Source organism: Lolium rigidum, chromosome 4 (assembly GCF_022539505.1).
Source record: "Lolium rigidum isolate FL_2022 chromosome 4, APGP_CSIRO_Lrig_0.1, whole genome shotgun sequence".
Lineage (NCBI taxonomy): Eukaryota > Viridiplantae > Streptophyta > Magnoliopsida > Poales > Poaceae > Lolium > Lolium rigidum.
The window spans coordinates 246,469,545-246,491,811 of NC_061511.1; the positions used below are offsets into that span (position 1 = coordinate 246,469,545).

Below are 22,267 nucleotides of genomic sequence, written 5' to 3' on the forward strand. Positions count from 1 at the left end.
CTCCCGACCAACTGTTGGTGAAAGCAGTTTTCCCTACAAATGTGTCTCATCGGGATAAATTGCGGTGGTGTTGTGTTGTGATAGGTCATGCCTAGTTTTTTAGTCGAAATAATGATATTATGTGCAACAACATTGACCCGGCTTGTCGTTCAAGATAACTCAAACACATGAAGGGTTGAGATCACTTCATACCCCTTCATAAATTTCATTACGAAGGGTACGGAGCAACCTTAGCTTTTGATGTGTTTGAGTTTTGGGGGGAGAGGGCAGAATTGAAGCAAAACTCATTTCTTTTCTAAGAGAACATATGCTAAACTTATCTTGGCTCAGATGTGATGTACCTTTCCTTGTTACATGATGTCTTTTGTTATGACGTGGACGCCCTTAATGATGGAAATATACCATATTTTTATGTAAGCATTTTGTGGAGGTTGTTATATCCAAAATTTAGTGTCGTGGATAATAGATGATTCGTGCATGTTGGTAGCACCAAGGGGTAACAAAAAAAAAGAAAATTTCTTACTCCCTCCGATCTATATTATCGCTAATTTAGTACAAAGCTATTATTGGAAATTTAGTTTTTTCTTCACAAAAAAGTGCAATCATCATCAAACACACATGCAATAGTATACCGTCTTAGTACGAATGTAAATAAATCACACATAATTCTCCATACTTGACGTTGGTACCTTACAATTTTAGTGATGAGTACCCTTTTATTGAGTGAGTATGGACTAAGAATCGAGTTCTGTTGGATATAACTATGCATAGCTGGAACATTTGATCAATAACACGAAAAGTTATTTTGGATCCTGGGCATCAGTGCTCTCGTCATATTAGAAAATTTTAAAATTATATTTATGTGTTTTAAAAAATATGTAAAATTCTAAAAGGAGTTGATGATGTATCCCACAACCGTTTAAAATCTCAATTACAAATGTTTTATTTTCTGAGCTACACAAAAATGACAAAGTCTGATTTCTTTTTGGAGATTTGAATCACTATACTCTGCACACTTACTATTTTTGTGTAGCCCAAAATACACATTATTTCTAGTTGAAAGTTTACGCGTTTGTGTGATACAATAATGGCTACATCATAATTTATTTTCTGATTTTTCTAAAACTTAGAAATATGATTTTCAGTTAATTTTCTAAAAAGAAATCACTGATACCAATGTGCACCAAAACTCTGTCCTATAACGTTTCTACTTTGAGTAAAGGCAAATGAACATACCTGAATGCCCAATGGATGGCTATTGACCACTTAACCAAAAAAAGCTGCATATTCACACGAAAATAGCCGGTAACTCTGGTGTAGGTGAATCCAAATTTTTAATAGTAATAAAACATTATTTTGAAGTTTCATAAAAAATATAATAATTCACTCACGTACATATTACTTGGGTGTAATTATTTCTCAATGGACTAAAATTTAATTTAAATCTTAGCAAGATGATGTCATCCATGTGCATGCAAGCAGTGAAATGTCACTTGCAACTTCATGTCTAACCGAAAAAACTAAACTTAGTTGCAACCTATATGCAACTTATAGCTAGCATGAATCACGCACAATCATATGGTTTAGGAGTTGATTAAGAACTAAGCTATTTCTCAGTCGACTGAGCATTAGCAAAACCAATATTATTTTGATACTAACTCCTGCAAAATTTCAAGAGAAAATACGACCATATATATGTGGCATACATTAGAAAGAGAAAATAGAATTTTGTATTTGTTTGAATAGTAGGAATCCACTCCTTATATTGTTACCTCAACATTTTGTCATTTTTTGCGTAAGCTATGTACTTTCGTATTTCAGTTTTGAACTTGAAATCCAGAAATATGAATAATTCTCTACACACATGATTTATCCTTTTCTCAAAAATATTTATTATTAAAAAAGGATTCGCACACACCCACGTTCACCAAATCCACGTCGCATATTCACATCTTCTCTTTATACTCTGTTTGTCTAAAATACTGCTGTCATTTGATCGTTATGTAGACAGGTTTAGACCGTGTGACATGCCAAAGGCTACAATAAAGTTGTCCTTTTTTGCGAGATATGCATTCCATTTTGAAATAGCTACATTAACCACATGCACGTTATTAGAGTATGGCGTTCACATTAGAGAACTTCAAGAAAACCAAGCAATATATCGCTTATTTTAACATCAAAAACACAATTTTTTCTTCTATTATATTAGTCAGATCGTGGCAGTGGCTAGGGTTCATCGATCGGAGCTGCCCCCAAGGGCGACCCGGAAATGGTTATAGTTGGCTTGAAGTTTCATCTAGTCTTACATGCTTAAAGGAAACAATCCAAAAGAGGACTTTCTTAGCATGTGCTAACTACGCCTGCATCTGGGCTATTCATAGTGCGTCAAGATCTGTGTTATTTTTCTTCTCTCTCTCAATTGGTTTCTCCTTTTCGTATTTCTCACACCCGTACAATCGTTGAAGTTCAATCTTTACCGAGCGCTGAAACATAACAACTACTACCTCTGATCTTTATTAATTGACGCCAGGCATGTACGTGTGTAGGCTGCTTTCTCTGTACAACTCACGTCAATTTAATCCGAACGGAGGGAGTAGAATGTGGAAAACATCACACCATATAATATATGATCTTCCCACGATCACTTGTGATTTCTGGCACGGACAGAACACAAGCAAAGATAACCCCACACACAACGAGGCTGCTTATTCTACCATGCATGAATCTAGAGAGAAACTCGAGTCCGGCCGCAACCTATTGGTTGGATACTTGGATCCATATTTCGGAGAACGGCACATGTCCCGTGCACGAGCTGTCATGTGCATGGGTCTATCCTCTCTATCTCATCAACTTTTGCGGAATGTGTGTGCGAGGTTTTCTTCCCTCTTCCCACACTTTCTAGTACTAATTGCAGAACTTGAAAAACCTGTAACTTTTTGATCAAAAGTTTAATTTGAAAATCGTTCGAATATTAAACCTAATGAAACTTTGAAAAACTTAATGAAAACCTAGCGAAAATATTTTTTGAAACAGTTTGTTTCGATGTGCATCATCATGTTTGAATTAGTTTCATTGGGTTTCAGTCTTTCAGAATAGATCATGAGGTCTCATTATGTTTTGATAGTCAGGTTCCGAATTTTGTCATGTTTATAATGAATTATATACATCTAGTAATATTGAATGTATTTTGATAAATTTAAAATTTTGAGGTTTTGTAGTTGGTGAAACCTGGTAGAATTTTATGAAACCAAGCTTAATTTGAGATCTGAAACTCAGTGAAACTTGATGGAAATTTGTGTGCTTCATCAGGTATCATAGAGTTTCATCATGTTTCAAAATTCATTTTTTAAAACTGGTCACAATATATTTAAAACTGGTATTGTTTCAAAGTACTCATCATTTGGAACACACATATTCACTCGAAATAGAGATCGGCCATTTGATTTATAAGATAAGACATATGCAAAATTTACAGTACAACGAAAAAGCATGGGATGAGAGGATAGATAAAGATAGGTGTGGCAGAGTGAACAGGAAAGATGCTTGTATGTTTGTCACATATTGTCTTTTTTGAGAATTCGGCAGGTGAGCTGCTCGATATATTAATAGAAGAAGGGTTGGCTCAGTTAATCAGGGAAACCGGGCCCAAAAACCATACGGAGTGGCCGAGTTTATGAGGGAAACCGGCCGGAAAAACCGCACAAAAGTCGGAGCCTCATCGCCCACACGAAACCAGACCGCCGACGACCAAACACACACCACCAAACCCGAAGCCGCTGCTCCGACGTCCCCAGCTCGGAGGCGAGCCGCAACGCCGCACGGCATGGACGTCTTGTAGCCCAAACTACCAAGCCGACCACCCGCAGACCACGAACGTCGCGCCAAAAGATCCGGGGCCGCCGCCCCGACTTGCCAGCCACACCGACCTGTTGGAGATATGCCCAAGAGGCAATAATAAAAGTGGTTATTATATATCTTATGTTTATGATAAATGTTTATATACCATGCTATAATTGTATTAACCGAAACATTGATACATGTGTGATATGTAAACAACAAAGAGTCCCTAGTATGCCTCTTAACTAGCTTGTTGATTAATGGATGATTAGTTTCATAATCATGAACATTGGATGTTATTAATAACAAGGTTATATCATTGTATGAATGATGTAATGGATACACCCATATTAAGCGTAGCATAAGATCTCGTCATTAAGTTATTTGCTATAAGCTTTCGATACATAGTTACCTAGTCCTTATGACCATGAGATCATGTAAATCACTTATACCGGAAAGGTACTTTGATTACACCAAACGCCACTGCGTAAATGGGTGGTTATAAAGGTGGGATTAAGTATCCGGAAAGTATGAGTTGAGGCATATGGATCAACGATGGGATTTGTCCATCCCGATGACGGATAGATATACTCTGGGCCCTCTCGGTGGAATGTCGTCTAATGTCTTGCAAGCATATGAATAAGTTCATAAGAGACCACATACCACGGTACGAGTAAAGAGTACTTGTCGGAGACGAGGTTGAACAAGGTATAGAGTGATACCGAAGATCAAACCTCGGACAAGTAAAATATCGCGAGACAAAGGGAATTGGTATTGTATGTGAATGGTTCATTCGATCACTAAAGTCATCGTTGAATATGTGGGAGCCATTATGGATCTCCAGATCCCGCTATTGGTTATTGGTCGGAGTGAGTACTCAACCATGTCCGCATAGTTCACGAACCGTAGGGTGACACACTTAAAGTTGGATGTTGAAATGGTAGTATTTGAATATGGAATGGAGTTCGAATATTTGTTCGGAGTCCGGATGAGATCCCGGACATCACGAGGAGTTCCGGAATGGTCCGGAGAATAAGATTCATATATAGGATGTCATTTTATGTGAATAAAATGTCGCGGAAGGTTCTATGGAAGGTTCTAGAAGGTTCTAGAAAAGTCCGGAAGAAACCACCAAGGAAGGTGGAGTCCACATGGGACTCCACCTCCATGGCCGGCCAACCCTAGTGGGGGAGGAGTCCCAAGTGGACTCCCCTTAGGGGGCCGGCCACCCCCCATATGGGAGGTGGAACTCCCACCTTGGTGGGAGTCCTAGCTAGGCTAGGTTTCCCCCTCTCTATGGAAGGTTTTTGGTTCGGGTCTTATTCGAAGACTTGGAGACCAACTCTTGGGGATCCACCTATATAATGAGGGGCATAGGGGAGGGGGCCGGCCACACTAAAGCCACAAGTTGGCCGCACCCCCTTGAGGCCGGCCACCCCCTCCCAAACCCTAGCCGCCCCCCTCCTCCATAGCTCCCGCGTGCTTTAGCGAAGCTCCGCCGGAGTTCTCCACCGCCACCGACACCACGCCGTCGTGCTGTCGGATTCAAGAGGAGCTACTACTTCCGCTGCCCGCTGGAACGGGAGGTGGACGTCGTCTTCATCAACAACCGAACGTGTGACCGAGTACGGAGGTGCTGCCCGTTCGTGGCGCCGGAACCGATCGTGATCAAGATCTTCTACGCGCTTTTGCAAGCGGCAAGTGAACGTCTACCGCAGCAACAAGAGCCTCATCTTGTAGGCTTTGGAATCTCTTCAAGGGTGAGACTCGATACCCCCTCGTTGCTACCGTCTTCTAGATTGCATCTTGGCTTGGATTGCGTGTTCGCGGTAGGAAATTTTTGTTTTCTATGCTACGTTATCCTACGGTGGTATCGAGCCGTGTCTATGCATAGATGGTTGCACGAGTAGAACACAATGGTTTGTGGGCGTTGATGCTCTTGTTATCTTTAGTTGAGTACTTTGCATCTTTATGGCATAGTGGGATGAAGCGGCTCGGACTAACTTTACATGACCGCGTTCATGAGACTTGTTCCTCGTTCGACATGCAACTTGTATTGCATAAGAGGCTTTGCGGGTGTCTGTCTCTCCTACTATAGTAAAGATTCAATTTACTCTTCTATTGACAACATTAGTATCAACGTTGTGGTTCATGTTCGTAGGTAGATTAGATCTATATCGAAAACCCTAAACCACGTAAAATATGCAAACCAAATTAGAGAGCGTCTAACTTGTTTTTGCAGGGTTTGGTGATGTGATATGGCCATAATGTGATGATGAATATGTATGAGATGATCATTATTGTATTGTGGCAACCGGCAGGAGCCTTATGGTTGTCTTTAAATTTCATGTTGAGTAGTATTTCAAAGTAGTTGTAATAGTTGCTACATGGAGGACAATCATGAAGACGGCGCCATTGACTTTGGTGCTTCGCCGACGATGATGGAGATCATGCCCGAAGATGATGGAGATCATGTCCGTGCTTTGGAGATGAAGATCAAAGGCGCAAAGACAAAAGGGCCATATCATATCACATATGAACTGCATGTGATGTTAATCCTTTTATGCATCTTATTTTGCTTAGATCGCGACGGTAGCATTATAAGATGATCCCTCACTAAAATCTCAAGATAATAAAGTGTTCATCCTTAGTAGCACCGTTGCCAAGACTTGTCGTTTCGAAGCATCTCGTGATGATCGGGTGCGATAGAATCAACAAGTGCATACAACGGGTGCAAGCCAGTTTTGCACATGCGGATACTAAGGTGGCCTTGACGAGCCTAGCATGTACAGACATGGTCTCGGAACACGTGATACCGAAAGGTAGAGCATGAATCATATGATTGATATGATGAACACTTTGAGTGTTCGCCATTAAAATTACACCTTGTCTCGTGATGATCGGACTATTGTGTAATGGATTTGGTTCATGTGATCACTAAGACAATGCGAGGGATATTGTTTTGAGTGGGAGTTCACCTAGATTTTTAATTATGTTGAATTAAAATTTGAACTCAATTTGTCATAAACTTAGTCTAAACTATTGCAAATATATGTTGTAGAGATGGCGTCCCCAATCAATTTTAACCAGTTCCTAGAGAAAGAAAAGCTTAAGAGCAACGGTAGCAACTTCACCGACTCGGTTCCGTCATGTGAGGATCTTCCTCTCCGGCGGAAATCTGCAATATGTGCTTGATGCACCGCTAGGTGACCCTCCTGCGAAACTGAAACCGATGAAGTAAAAGCCGTTTACGAGACTCGGAAAACTCGGTACTCTCAAGTTCGGTGTGCCATCCTGTGCGATCTGGAATCCGATCTTCAAAAACGTTTTGAGCACCACGATCCTCATGAGTTGATGAATGAGCTGAAAGCTATTTTTGAGACTCATGCGGCCGTGGAATGCTATGAAGCATCGAAACATTTCTTCAGCTGTATGATGGAAGAAGGCAGCTCCATTAGTGAGCACATGCTCGCCATGACCGGGCATGCGAAGAAACTCGGTGACTTGGGAATAGTGATTCCTAACGAGTCGGGGATTAATCGTGTCCTTCAATCACTGCCACCAAGTTACAAGAACTTTGTGATGAACTACAATATGCAAAACATGAACAAGGAGTTACCTGAACTCTTTGGCATGCTAAAAGCTGCTGAGATTGAGATCAAGAAAGAGCACCAAGTGTTGATGGTCAACAAGACCACCAGTTTCAAGAAACAGGGCAAGTCTAAGGGAAAATTCAAGAAGGGTGGCAAGAAAGCTGCCACGCCTCCTATGAAACCTAAGAACGGCCCTAAGCCCGATGCTCGAGTGCTATTACCGCAAGGAGAAGGGACACTGGAAGCGTAATTGCTCCAAGTATTTGGCGGATCTCGAAGAGCGGCCTTGTCAAGAAGAAGAAAGAAGGTATATCCGATATACATGTTATAGATGTTTGTCTCACTTGGTTCTCGTTCTAGTACCTGGGTATTTGATACCGGTTCGGTTGCTCATATTTGTAACTCGAAACAGGAACTAAAGAATAAACGAAGACTACCGAAAGATGAAGTGACGATGCGCGTTGGAAATGGATCCAAAGTCGATGTGATCGCTGTCGGCACACTTCCTCTACATCTACCTTCGGGATTAGTTTTAAGCCTAAATAATTGTTATTTTGTACCCGCGTTGAGCATGAACATTATATCTGGATCTTGTTTAATGCAAGACGGTTATTCATTCAAGTCCGAGAATAATGGTTGTTCTATTTTTATGAATAATATCTTTTATGGTCGAGCACCCGAAAAGAATGGCTTATTTCCGTTAGATCTCGATAGTAGTGATACGCATATACATAACATTGATGCTAAGCGAATTAAATTGAATGATAATTCTACTTATATGTGGCACTCGTCGTCTTGGTCATATTGGAGTGAAGCGCATGAAGAAACTCCATACCGATGGATTACTTGAATCACTTGACTTTGAGTCACTTGATAGATGCGAAGCATGTCTAATGGGAAAAATGACTAAAACTCCATTTTCTCGGTATGATGGAGCGAGCTACCGACTTATTGGAAATCATACATACCGATGTGTGCGGACCAATGAGTGTAGCATCGCGCGGTGGTTATCGTTATGTTCTAACCTTCACGAGATGATCCGAGTAGATATGGGTATATCTATTTCATGAAACATAAATCCGAAACTTTTGAGAAGTTTAAGGAATTCCAAAGTGAAGTAGAAAATCAACGTAACAAGAAGATTAAATTTCTACGATCTGATCGCGGAGGTGAATATCCGAGTTATGAGTTTGGCATGCATTTAAAGAAATGCGGAATACTTTCACAATTGACACCGCCGGGAACACCACAACGAAACGGTGTGTCCGAACGTCGTAATCGAACTCTCTTAGATATGGTTCGTTCTATGATGTCTCTTACTGATTTGCCGTTATCATTTTGGAGTTATGCATTAGAGACAGCCGCATTCACTTTAAATAGAGCACCATCAAAATCCGTAGAAACGACACCGTATGAATTATGGTTTAATAAGAAACCTAAGTCTGTCGTTCCTTAAAGTTTGGGGTTGCGAAGCCTATGTAAAAAAGTTACAACCGGACAAGCTAGAACCCAAAGCGGAGAAATGCGTCTTCATAGGATACCCTAAGGAAACTATAGGGTACACTTTCTATCACAGATCCGAAGGCAAAATCTTTGTTGCTAAGAACGGAACTTTTCTTGAGAAAGAATTTCTCACTAAAGAAGTGATTGGAAGAAAAGTAGAACTCAATGAGATTAATGAATCTATACTCGTTGATCAGAATAGCGCAGTACCGGAAGTTGTACCTGTACCGCCTACACCGGCAACAGAGGAAGCTAATGATAATGATCATGAAACTTCGAACGAGGAAACTACCGAACCTCGCGGATCGACAAGGGAACGTGCCACTCCCGATTGGTATGATCCTTGTCTAAATGTCATGATTGTGGATAACAATGATGAGGACCCTGCGACGTATGAAGAAGCGATGATGAGCCCGAGATTCCAACAAATGGCAAGAAGCCATGAAATCCGAAATGGGATCCATGTATGATAACAAAGTATGGACTTTGGTAGACTTACACGATAGCCGAAAGGTCTGTCGAGAATAAATGGATCTTCAAAAGAAAAACAGATGTCGATGGTAATATTACTGTCTATAAAGCTCGACTTGTCGCAAAGGGTTTCCGACAAATTCAAGGAGTTGACTACGATGAGACTTTCTCACCTGTAGCGAAGCTAAAATCTGTGAGGATTTTGTTAGCAATAGCTGCATTTTTCGATTATGAGATTTGGCGAGATGGATGTCAAAACGGTGTTCCTTAATGGAGACATTGAGGAAGAGTTGTATATGGTACAACCCAAAGGTTTTGTCGATCCTAAAAATGTCGACAAAGTATGCAAACTTCAGCGTTCAATCTATGGACTGAAGCAAGCATCAAGAAGTTGGAACCGACGCTTTGATAAGGTGATCAAAGACTTCGGGTTTATACGAGTGTCATGGAGAGGCCTGTATTTACAAGAAAGTGAGTGGGAGCTCTGTAGCATTCCTGATATTATATGTAGATGACATATTATTGATTGGGAATGATATAGAACTATTAAGCAGTGTAAAAGGTTATTTGAATAACAGTTTTTCAATGAAAGACCTTGGTGAAGCATCAAGATTTATAGAGATAGATCAAGACGCCTAATAGGGCTATCACAGAGTACATACCTGGACAAGATTCTAAAGAAGTTTAGAATGGACGAAAGTAAGAAAGGGTTTTTACCTATGTTACCGGGCAAGGTCTTGAGTAAGACTCAAGGACCGGCTACGGCGAAGAAAGAGAAAGGATGAATCGGATCCCCTATGCTTCGGCGAGTAGGCTCTATTATGTATGCCATGCTATGTACAAGACCGGATATAGCGCATGCTCGTTAGTTTGACTAGCGAGATATCAAAGTGATCCAGGAGTGAAACACTCGGACAGCGGTCAAGAATATCTCGAAGTACTTGAAAAGAACTAAGGATATGTTTCTTTGTTATGGAGGTGACCAAGAGCTCGTTGTAACAAGTTACACCGATGCAAGTTGGAACACCGATCCCGATGACTCTAAGTCACGGTCCGGGTACGTGTTTATATTGAATGGTGCTTTGCGATAGGCTGGGCAAGCTCGAAGCGGTGCACGGTGGCGAAGTCTTCAACGGAATCGGAGTACATAGCGGCTCCGGAGGCTTCATCGAAGCGGTATGGATGAAGAGGTTCATTGTAGAGCTCGGTGTGGTTCCTAGTGCATTGGACCCACTAGTCATATACTTGTGACAACATGGGTGCCATCGCCAATGCACAAGAACCAAGGTCACACAAGAGGCTGAAGCATATCAAGCTGCGTTACCACTCGATTCGCGAGTACATCGAAGATGGAGAAGTAAAGATTTGCAAAGTACACACCGATCCGAATGTAGCAGATCCGTTGACTAAAGCTCTCCCTAGGGCAAAGCATGACCAACACCAGAATGCCATGGGTGTTAGGTTCCTTACAATGTAATCTAGATTATTGACTCTAGTGCAAGTGGGAGACTGTTGGAGATATACCCAAGAGGCAATAATAAAAGTGGTTATTATATATCTTATGTTTATGATAAATGTTTATATACCATGCTATAATTGTATTAACCGAAACATTGATACATGTGTGATATGTAAACAACAAAGAGTCCCTAGTATGCCTCTTAACTAGCTTGTTGATTAATGGATGATTAGTTTCATAATCATGAACATTGGATGTTATTAATAACAAGGTTATATCATTGTATGAATGATGTAATGGATACACCCATATTAAGCGTAGCATAAGATCTCGTCATTAAGTTATTTGCTATAAGCTTTCGATACATAGTTACCTAGTCCTTATGACCATGAGATCATGTAAATCACTTATACCGGAAAGGTACTTTGATTACACCAAACGCCACTGCGTAAATGGGTGGTTATAAAGGTGGGATTAAGTATCCGGAAAGTATGAGTTGAGGCATATGGATCAACGAGTGGGATTTGTCCATCCCGATGACGGATAGATATACTCTGGGCCCTCTCGGTGGAATGTCGTCTAATGTCTTGCAAGCATATGAATAAGTTCATAAGAGACCACATACCACGGTACGAGTAAAGAGTACTTGTCGGGAGACGAGGTTGAACAAGGTATAGAGTGATACCGAAGATCAAACCTCGGACAAGTAAAATATCGCGAGACAAAGGGAATTGGTATTGTATGTGAATGGTTCATTCGATCACTAAAGTCATCGTTGAATATGTGGGAGCCATTATGGATCTCCGGATCCCGCTATTGGTTATTGGTCGGAGTGAGTACTCAACCATGTCCGCATAGTTCACGAACCGTAGGGTGACACACTTAAAGTTGGATGTTGAAATGGTAGTATTTGAATATGGAATGGAGTTCGAATATTTGTTCGGAGTCCCGGATGAGATCCCGGACATCACGAGGAGTTCCGGAATGGTCCGGAGAATAAGATTCATATATAGGATGTCATTTTATGTGAATAAAATGTCGCGGAAGGTTCTATGGAAGGTTCTAGAAGGTTCTAGAAAAGTCCGGAAGAAACCACCAAGGAAGGTGGAGTCCACATGGGACTCCACCTCCATGGCCGGCCAACCCTAGTGGGGGAGGAGTCCCAAGTGGACTCCACCTTAGGGGCCGGCCACCCCCCCATATGGGAGGTGGAACTCCCACCTTTGGTGGGAGTCCTAGCTTGGCTAGGTTTCCCCCTCCTATGGAAGGTTTTTGGTTCGGGTCTTATTCGAAGACTTGAACACCAACTCTTGGGGTTCCACCTATATAATGAGGGGCATAGGGGAGGGGGCCGGCCACACTAAAGCCACAAGGTGGCCGCACCCCTTGAGGCCGGCCACCCCTTCCCAAACCCTAGCCGCCCCCTCCTCCATAGCTCCCGCGTGCTTTAGCGAAGCTCCGCCGGAGTTCTCCACCGCCACCGACACCACGCCGTCGTGTCTGTCGGATTCAAGAGGAGCTACTACTTCCGCTGCCCGCTGGAACGGGAGGTGGACGTCGTCTTCATCAACAACCGAACGTGTGACCGAGTACGGAGGTGCTGCCCGTTCGTGGCGCCGGAACCGATCGTGATCAAGATCTTCTACGCGCTTTTGCAAGCGGCAAGTGAACGTCTACCGCAGCAACAAGAGCCTCATCTTGTAGGCTTTGGAATCTCTTCAAGGGCGAGACTCGATACCCCCTCGTTGCTACCGTCTTCTAGATTGCATCTTGGCTTGGATTGCGTGTTCGCGGTAGGAAAATATTTGTTTTCTATGCTACGTTATCCTACACGACCACCCCGTCGCGTAGGCCGGGCCGACGAGCTCGCTACCCACGTAGCACGAACACGCCACCCAAGCCTTGCTAGACCATGACCACACCCCATGGAGTCATCGCTGCAAGACCATCCGAGGCCGCCGCCTCGGCGCACGTCAACCGTCCGGGGCCGTCGCCCCGGCTTCCACCACCCTCGACAACAAGGCAACCGAGCACAACTACCACGCATCTACCACACCACGAGGAACACGGACTCCAAAAGCGGCGCCTTCAAGAAGGTAGCGGCACAGTGTGTCGCCGCCGCCCGCTCCAAGGAGCAGAGGTTTTCACCCGGAGAACGCAAGAACTTGCGACAGCGGGAGACCAAGCTCCCCGATGAAGCCCTCAACAGGGAAATATGGTACCCAGGGGCACCACCGACATCGGCACCAATTGGTGCGAGGCTTTCGCCTGGAGAGTCGATGCTGTCGGCATGCGCAACGCAGGCCCTAGCAGTAGGCGTAGCCAGCCGAGCATGGGACCTCGACGCCGTCCACCAAACACTCACCATTCGCCTGAGAAGCGCATCCTGGCCAGACTGCTGCAGAGGCAGCAGATCCGGCCGCCGACCGCTGAGCCGCCGGGAGCCCAGGCCACCAACCGACATCGCCTTGGAACAGGCCCGCCGAAGCCCAGATCGAGCCCGACCGCGGCAGACCCCGGGCCTCAGGTCCCTCCCCATCCAGACTGCGCCATGGCCGGGCGAAGTCGGCCAGCGAGCAGGAGGCTGCAGCGAGGCCGGCGAGGGGCGCAGGAGGGGCGGGCGACGGCCCCCGGGGCCCGGCACGACATCTTCCCTCCGAGACGAGCGCGCGAGAACCCGAGAGGCATAGGGCCTCGCCGCCCCCTTCATCGGCGGCGGACGGCTTAGCCGCCGGCGGCCTCGGGAGACAACGAGGGAGCGGGGCGGGGGGCTAAGGTGGCGACGGCGGGGGGCTAGGGTTGGGCTCCCCTGTCGCCTGGAGGAGGCGACCGAGGGGAGCGGGCTGGTCCTCTCTCTCTTTCCTTTGTCACATATTGTCACCTGCACATAATAGGAGAGAGAGTGGATTTCCTAATTTAAATGCAAATAAACGGTGGCTACATGCACGGGACGCCACATTTCCGTCTAGGCTGCAGATTTTTCACTTGCGGTCGTCAGCACATCCTTGAGCAGCCTATCAAAGTTGGCCAACGACCTGCCGCCAGGTTGCGTCGTTGCACGAAGACCGACCTCTTTCCATTCCATTGCCTTCCCTTTCATCTCCTTCCCTAGCTCGCCTCCCATCGCCTCCCTTATCCTCGCCTCCACCACCTCCCGGCGCACGTCGTCGCCGACCTCCATCCCGACGCCCCACTCCACGCACGCGTAGCGGGTGTTGGTCTGCTGCTCGGCGAAGAAGGGCCAGCACAGCATAGGCACACCGGCGCTCAGCCCCTCCATCGTCGAGTTCCATCCGCAGTGCGTCAGGAACACGCCGACCGCCTCGTGCCGCAGCACCGCCTCCTGCTCACACCAGCTCGTCAGGAGGCACCTGCCCTTGGTCGCCTCCAGGAAGTCGGGAGGCAGTGTGGCAGAAGCGGCGGCGCCGCCCTTCGCCAGCAGGTCGTTCCTCACGATCCATAGGAAGTCGTAGCCGCAGTTGGCCAGCCCCCACGCGAACTCCACCAGCTCTTGGCTGGACATAGTGGTTACGCTGCCGTAGTTGACGTACACCACGGAACGGGGCTCCCTGCCGTGGAGCCACTCGAGGCAGGAGCGGTCTTCTTTCCAGAGGCTGGAGCGTGTCGTGGCGAGAGGGCCGCCGCCGTCGGGGAGGAGCTGCTCGGCGAGGAAGTTGAGCGGGCCGATGGTGTAGATCGGCGGGAGGATGTCGCGCATGGCGTCCAGCGCCGGCTGCTCGAGCTCGTCGAAGGTGTTGAGGACGATGGCGGCCGCCCGGTCCGACTGCTCCACCTCGTGCATCAGGAAGTTGAGCAGGATGCCGTCGCGGTCCGTCGTGCAGATGAAGGAGGGGAAGTCTCGGAGGCGCATGTGCTTGCTCATCCCGGGAGCCGGCGTCACCGGCGTATCCAAGTACCCGTTCGTCAGCTGCTCTTCATCTGCTCAAATTAACGTACCGACATCAGTATCTCTGACGGTGACGAGATGATGTCACGATAAAGGAGGACCTTGGGTAGGAGTGTCTAATACGTACGTACCTTTGAGAGGAGAGAGGCCCTCGTCCATGAGGAATCGGAAGTTGCGGTAACCCATGTAGCCGCAGGCGCTGGCGGTCCAGAAGAGCGCGCACGGCACGCCCACCGCCGCCGCCGCGTCCACGCAGAAGCTCATGAGGTTGTCCCCCATGACGCAGGTCACCGGCGGCACCCCAGCTGTGCCGTTGAGGTCCTGAAGCAGCTTCTTGAAGTGGGGAAGGCAGGTGGTCATGGTGTAGTAGCAGAGAGACTCCGGGTGCTGCGTGGCGTCGGCGACGTCGGACGGGGGGAGGCCGTCGGGAATGGTGGCGAACCGGAAGTCCGAGAGGCCGGCGACGGCGGCGGGGCCGCGGGAGTGGACGAGGCGGCGGTGATTGTACTCGGTGTTGACGAAGGTGACGTAGAAGCCCTTGCAGTGGAGGATCTTGGCCAGCTTCATCATCGGCGTGACGTGCCCCTGCGAAGGAAACGGCAGGCACACCACGTGGGGCTTCTCATCGGCCGGAGCAGCAGCCATGTCGCCGCCCGCCGGAATCTTAGACATGCAGGTCAAAGATTGCAACTGCGTTGGCTGCAAGAGAAAAATGCGATCTTCCTGCTTATAGTGGCAATGAGAAGGTATATATAGGTGCGGGCATGCGGCTAGCGATTAGTCCAAGTGAAAACCGAACGATGCCCAGCCTTATGTGGACGTGAGAAAAAAATCTGACTAGGCGTCGAATTTAGTGTCCACGTCAACAACTGATCAACTCTTAGAATCTCATTGTTTTTGTCTCAAGCTCTGCCACTAGCTATGGGCGAAGAAACTTCAAGCCACGACGTTTACACCAATGCGAGAAGAGAGGCGTGCTACTTTTCTTTTCTCATGTCTGTGATGCCATCACTAGAACGCACCTGTACCACCCGCGTCTTCGCGTCCCGGACTTATCACATCCATTGGCTGCTTTTTTCTTTCGCGCAAAATGCGTGCTATATTTCTATAGAAGAATAAGAATATATTTACAAGAAGCTAAGAGTATCTCCAAGAGCCTTTGTATCTTTCGAGTTAGAATTGCTACAAATTTAAAATATAGCAATTTGCTCTAAAAAAAAGTTGCTCCAAATAGTCTTTGTATAACTGGTTTTCACACGTAAAATTATGGATTTGATTATTTCTTAGTCAACTCGGAACTAACTTCCACTAGTGGAAAACGGGGCAATAGGCCCGGTCCATTTGGGCCTTTAGACCCGGTTCCCGAACCGGGACCAACTAGGCGGGACTAAGGGAGTGCAGCTTTAGTCCCGGTTCAAAGGTAAACCGGGCCTAAAGGCCTCAACACGTGGTGCGACCAGGGAGCTCGCGCTGGAAGGGCTTTGGTCCCGGTTCGTGGTACGAACCGGGCCTATGTTTCTCTGCCGCCGATTTCTCTGCCGCGGCACAGATTTGGGCTGTACCAGCGTTTCTCTGCCGCGGCAGAGAAACAGTCTGTTTCCCTTGCCGCGGCAGAGTTTCAGCAATGCATATATATATCATTCAAGAAACCACAAAAAATCGTCATGAATATATATAGACATCGTCAACGGTAGACGACATAGTCAACACAAGTACACGTAATGCATGCATATTTACAATACAACTTTTCCTGAACGAATATCCTCCGCCGTCACGATCTTCCGATAGTGCTCTCCACCTGGGGTAAGGACCTCGGTAATAAAGAATCCCGCGATTTCCTCTTGAATTGCTTTTATTTGATCCGCTGTTATGAGAGTGTCCCGCAGGCGTGTCATCTATATTTAAAAAAGGAGATCAATATATGAATGGAACTCAATACAATAGATGGTACTAATTAAGATTAATTGTGAAAATTTGTTATCGTACACGAGTGTGGTGTATTTGGGGATCCCCACCCTTGGGACAGAGCCATGTCACGCATGAAGGTGCAGACGTAGTATCCACATAAGTTATTCCCTTGTTCCTGCCTCATACACTTTACGAAAAAATAGTTCGATCAAACTAATAATCAAGCATCGTATTGAAAGTAAATATCATATATAAAGTTTCACGGACATAGCTATATATATAGTACTACTTACAGGGTAATCTCTAAATGTAAGCTCCGGTTTCCATTCACCCGGAACAGTATTGATGAACCGTTTCCAAGCCCTGCCCGGCAAAAAATAATGAGTAAATGAGTAATTGATTAGTTGATGATATCTTCGAATTAGAGCAGATGAAGATGCCAATACGAAATTGATTGAAACTACCTCTGGAGGATGGCAGCCATGTCCGCCCATTCCGCATATTCACAGTACGTTTCGAGTCCATGACGTTTACGACTCCAAGGTGAAGATCAATGATTAGGAGAATAAAATGGAAAGCGCACAAGCATAGCTCAATGATTACAAGAATAAAGTGGAAGGTGCACAAGCATAATGTATGTTATATATAACACTCACTTGAAGTTGTAGGGAAAGAATATATCCTCTTTGTCTGCTTGCTTCTCTAAAAACATTACGATGTTGTCCTTTGTGTCCTTGGCGAAGTCTCGAACCGTAACTTCATGAACTGTGTTTGGGTCTATGAACCCCAGCGGTAGGAGCTTGCCTCTTTTGTATTCCAGCTTCTTCATTCTGCATAATTAAATGTATAGCGTACACAAAGAATATAATGAGGATAATTGTTAGTGCAAATGAATGAGCTACAAACTTAATTACACAAATAAATCACTTACGAGCAGTAGCAACCGATGACAGCTTTGTCGAGGGCGTCTTGATTGAATAATCGAAACGATTCGCATAACTCAATGTTTATCTCGTCTTCCCCCGGAAGTAATGCTCATCTCTAAGATACACCGTGATGTAGGTTTCACTTCTTCGACAGGCTTTCGAGTACCGGTCATGCAACCTTCGCATCCGAGTCCCTAGACGCGCGAGCTCGCTCGGGTTTGACGAGATCTTTTCCGTATCTATACGTGTTTACCACTTGAGCCGTTGGATAGTAATCTTCGTACTCAACCGATGCTCCCCGAGCTCTAGCCGCCCGTTCGATCATCGATGCCGTCTCCGGATCATGATATGGCTCCACGATGAAGTGGGGTGCGGCCTCGAATGTCCTGCTGTCCAAGCTGGGCGACTTTTTTGCTTCTTTGCTCGCTCTAGAGGACTGTCCAAGAGAGCGGTCATAATCAGCTCTCAGCTCAGGTCTCTTCATTCTCGTCTCGGCAAAGTGCTTCACCGTCTCGCGGTCGAATAAACACCTTCTTCGGCGCAAGAAACGCCTTTTGCTCTTCGAGTCTGCTCATGTGGTAACAACTGCGGAGTCTGTGCCCTCATTGGAGTTGATGATCTATTCGGAGCCGTAGGAGGTGCCGCGGACAGCTTCCTCTTTTGCTTAAGTGGAGGCGGCGGAGTCTCCGACGAGGAGGAGGAGGAGGCGGCGGAGTATTTTCACGCGGAGCGAGACTGGTCATGGATAGGGGAATCATCATCGCGCACGGGAGAATCATCACGCGGAGGAGACTCGAGGTGGCGGAGGAGGCGGAGGTGGCATGCTTGTTGGCTTCTCACCTGGAAACACAATGTTCTCCTTCCGCCATTGCACGGTGGTTCTACGGGCTTCTCCCAGCTTCTTTGATTTCCCCATCTTCACCGCGGGGTGCTCAAGCACCAACCCCTCATAAGCTGTCATCACTTCATCCACCATCACAACGAAGCAAAGTCGTCTTGGACCGAACGGCAATGGTAAGACCTTGTAGGTAAGAGGATGCCGACCGCCGCCTTGAAGGATAGGTTGAAAACTTTAACATGCAGCTCACAAGGACGGCTCTCGGTGAGATCATCCACGGGGGTAGCGAGGAGGCTCGACCACCTGGTCATCATCATCATCATCATTATCCACTCGTCGAGAGGAAGCCACGCTGCTTTTCCGGTGTGGTTGAGATTGCGCGCGGGCGATGGCATTGAGCAAGTGCAGGATCTACGGCCTGCCCCCGAGCCATCCGAGATGTAAGTACTTGGGTTACCATGGTTAATTGGGCTTGCATGGTGCTCATACCCTCCTCTAAGTTAGCCGAGCGGTCTGTTTCCCTTGCCTTCCTCCTCTCATGGCTTTTATCGAGGAAATCTCTTCCTTTCCGCAGGAAAGCCATACTTCCACGGAACGGAGCCCGCCGTGCCTCGTGTTCGTCCGCCGTGTTCTTTGTTCCCAAGGGCGCGTGTCGGCTCATCGTTCTCTCTTTCGGGCTGGAACAACCCCGCCTCCACGTCCCTATGTGCTTTTTCCAGGGCATCAATGGGAACCTTCGGATGAGCTTTCTTATAGATGCACTTCCCCGTTTCCGGATCCAACGTTCCCCCAATCCCGTAGAACCACTCCTTGCACCGTTCGATCCAACCGTGTGTCCCTAATCTGATCCCTTATCGGTCGGGCTCCGCCTCAGCTGCCTCGCCACTTAGGACGGTTAGCCCTGTATCCACCTGGACCTGCGAATTTGGTGATATAGCTTCAACGCAGCATTTGCCTTATTTATTTCCGACCTTCTCTTAAATTCTTCTCGACTCCGTGTCTGTACTTCACGAATTCTTCCCGGTGAGTTTTTACCTTCTCATTGTCCGGAGTCTTCTTTATCTTGATAAGGCGGCGCAATCTTTTCTTGTGGCTCTTGAATAGTTCGGCCATCTTCTTTCTTGCCAAACTCGCGGAGGGCCTGCTCCATCTTGGCCTTTTCAGCGTCACCCCCTCTTCGGGTACTATGTTGAAATGTGACATGAGCTTGTCCATAATGCTGTTTTTGGCTACATCATCGATATAAAGACCTTGACCTTCTTCCTCTGCAGAGACAGCACTAGTCCCTTCGGCTTGTGCCATTCTCGAACGGTGATCGGGACGTGGTCCCGAACAAGCACTCCGCATTGAGCTATAAATGCCTTTGCACCTTTCTCTCGGAGCAATCGGTTTACCATCCTTTTCGATGTGGGTGATGTCGTGCCTAACACCGTCATCCAACTTTTGGCCGGGCCTCGCTTCCTCGACTTTACGTAAGAAGTGCTCGATCCGGAGGGCTAAAAAGAAATAGTTCATAGTCAGTACAATTTAATTAGTTAATGCATCTAGTCGATCAACAGCGGCTTAATTAATTTATATACCTCGGTGATAACTATAGTTCGGGAGCCATTATGATGATCTTGTTCCTCACCGGCGCCAGTAGGATCTTCTTCCTCAATATCCTCCGCTCCCTCACCGGAGTCATTCAAATAAGTTGCGGTGACATCGTCACCGCCATCATCTGGAATAACGTCGTCGTCGCGATCATCCGAGTACCGTTTGCTATGAGTTCCTCCATGAAATTTTCTTGAATTTCATCTCTCTCCATGCTTTCTACAACGACCTGCAAGCTATACATAGGAACCATCATATGATCAAATTAAGGATAATGCGAAAACTGAAAATGGAGTTACATATGTGTAGTTCTTAACTAAGGATCGATAATATAGTGCTAAAAGCAGATAGTGCAGTTACATGCATACATAGATCGGGTTCATGTTTATTTAACCCTAATACATATCAATCACTACTACAACCACTCAACCGCGCAGACCGGGTCCTAGAGGGCGCCGACCGGGTCCTGAGCCGCGCTGGGTGTGCCCCCAAAGCCACGGAACAACAACGGGAGCATAGCTAACATGAGATCCCCGCATAACGCTCCATCCGGTCCTATACATGTTGTCTAACGCGTACATGTAACGGCGAACGTGCTCGTCCTCCGCCGCAATGCGCTGAGCTACCTCCTCCGGCGGGGCCGGCTCCCTCGAAACGACCGTGGCCCATAAGACCTCCACCATAGAATATCCGGGTCGACGACGGGACCCGGATTCCGCACCAAGGTGCGCGACCCGGAAGCTAAGACCTCCCAGTGCCACCCGGCGGAGCCCGGTCCCGGACCTCCCCATCTGCTCCATCTCCTCGGTGAGAGTCGGACCACGGCCCGCCGGCGCCGCTGTCGCGGCATCGTAGCTACGAAAACAAATCATATATATATGTACCAACGTTAACATAAATTAAAAAATAAATTCACTACTTTTATGTTAGTCGGCGCCGGCACTACCGTTTGGGGGCGCCGGCACTACATACTCTATTTTGGGCGTGCCGGCAGGGGCGTCGGCACTACCGTATTTGGGGGCGCCATCGCGAGCGTAGCGGTTACCGCGCGGCGGCACTACATACTCTATTTTGGGGCGCCGACAGGGGCGTCGGCACTACCGTATTTGGGGGCGCCATCGCGAGCGTAGCGGTTACCGGCGCGCCGGCACTACATACTCTATTTTGGGGGCGCCGGCAGGGCGTCGGCACTACCGTATTTGGGGGGCGCCATCGCGAGCGTAGCGGTTACCGGCGCGGCGGCCCTCATAACTATTTTTGTAACAGTAACACTAACTAAATTTCTAACTATTTTAACTAAATTTTACTAACTTTTTATCTAAATTTCTAACTATTTTAACTAAATTTCTAACTATTGTTTTAACTAAATTTCTAACTATTTTACTAACTAATTTTACTAACTAATTTTACTAACTTTTTTTCTAACTATTGTTTTAACTAATTTTCTAACTAAATTTCTAAGTAATTTTACTAACTTTTTTTCTAACTAAATTTCTAACTAATTGTACTAACTTTTTTTATAACTATTGTTTCTATATAATTAACCTAACAAATTAACTAATCTAACAAATAAAAAATAAAAAAAAAGAAGATGGGGCGGCGCTTACCGCGGCGGAGGTGGGCGTGGCGGCCGGCAGCCGGCAGGTGGCGGGGGCGCGGCGGACGGCGAGGAGGCGGCCGCGGGCGGTGGGCTGGGCGCGGGCGACGCGGTGGCGGACGGCGCGGTGGCGGACGGCGCGGGCGACGCGGTGGCAGGCGGTGGGCGCGCGGGCGGCTCGGGCGGGCGCGGTGGGCGGGCGCGGTGGCGGAGGCGGTGGCGCCCCGGCAGCGGCGGAGACGGCGGCGGAGGCGGTGGCGCGAGGCGACGGCGACGGCGCGCTTGAGGCGGCGGCGGCGGCCGGCGGCGATTCGGCAGCCTGGCGGCTTCGTCACGCGTGTGCGGGCTTCGTCTCCGCGGGATTGATCTCCGCGGAGACGAAGTGTTTTCTTTATACCCCCCACCTTTGGACCCGGTGCGTGTTACAAACCGGGTCCAAAGGTCCCCTTGGACCCGGTTTGTAATACAAACCGGGACTAAAGGCCATTTTTGCTGCGTTTTCGCTGCGCGCAAAAAATGGCTTTTAGTCCCGGTTTGTAATACAAACCGGGTCCAAAGGCCAAATTTTTTAAAAATTTCATTCCCGCCTTATTTCAAATGAAAACCACCGCCTGCCACACGTGTCCACCGCCGTG

At 47.0% G+C, this 22,267-nt stretch overlaps 1 protein-coding gene across 1 annotated transcript; it reads right to left on the reverse strand.

Moving 5' to 3' along the window:
- Nucleotides 1-13,734: 13,734 nt before the first annotated feature.
- On the reverse strand, nt 13,735-15,491 carry LOC124650133 (7-deoxyloganetin glucosyltransferase-like). Its single transcript, XM_047189690.1, has 2 exons — nt 14,902-15,491; nt 13,735-14,802 (listed from the first exon to the last, which is right to left on the reverse strand). Exons 1-2 carry the CDS (start codon nt 15,440-15,442, stop codon nt 13,829-13,831), a joined length of 1,515 nt encoding a protein of 504 aa, XP_047045646.1. The 5' UTR covers nt 15,443-15,491; the 3' UTR covers nt 13,735-13,828.
- Between the last annotated feature and the right edge of the window lie 6,776 nt (nt 15,492-22,267).

What these genes read in the sequence shown, in the direction of transcription:
- LOC124650133 (XM_047189690.1), bottom strand. Translation starts at nt 15,442, where the DNA reads ATGTCTAAGATTCCGGCGGGCGGCGACATGGCTGCTGCTCCGGCCGAT. An exon ending in GGGCCTCTCTCCTCTCAAAG is followed by an intron (nt 14,803 to 14,901) that starts GTACGTACGTAT and finishes TAATTTGAGCAG; the next exon opens with ATGAAGAGCAGCTGACGAAC.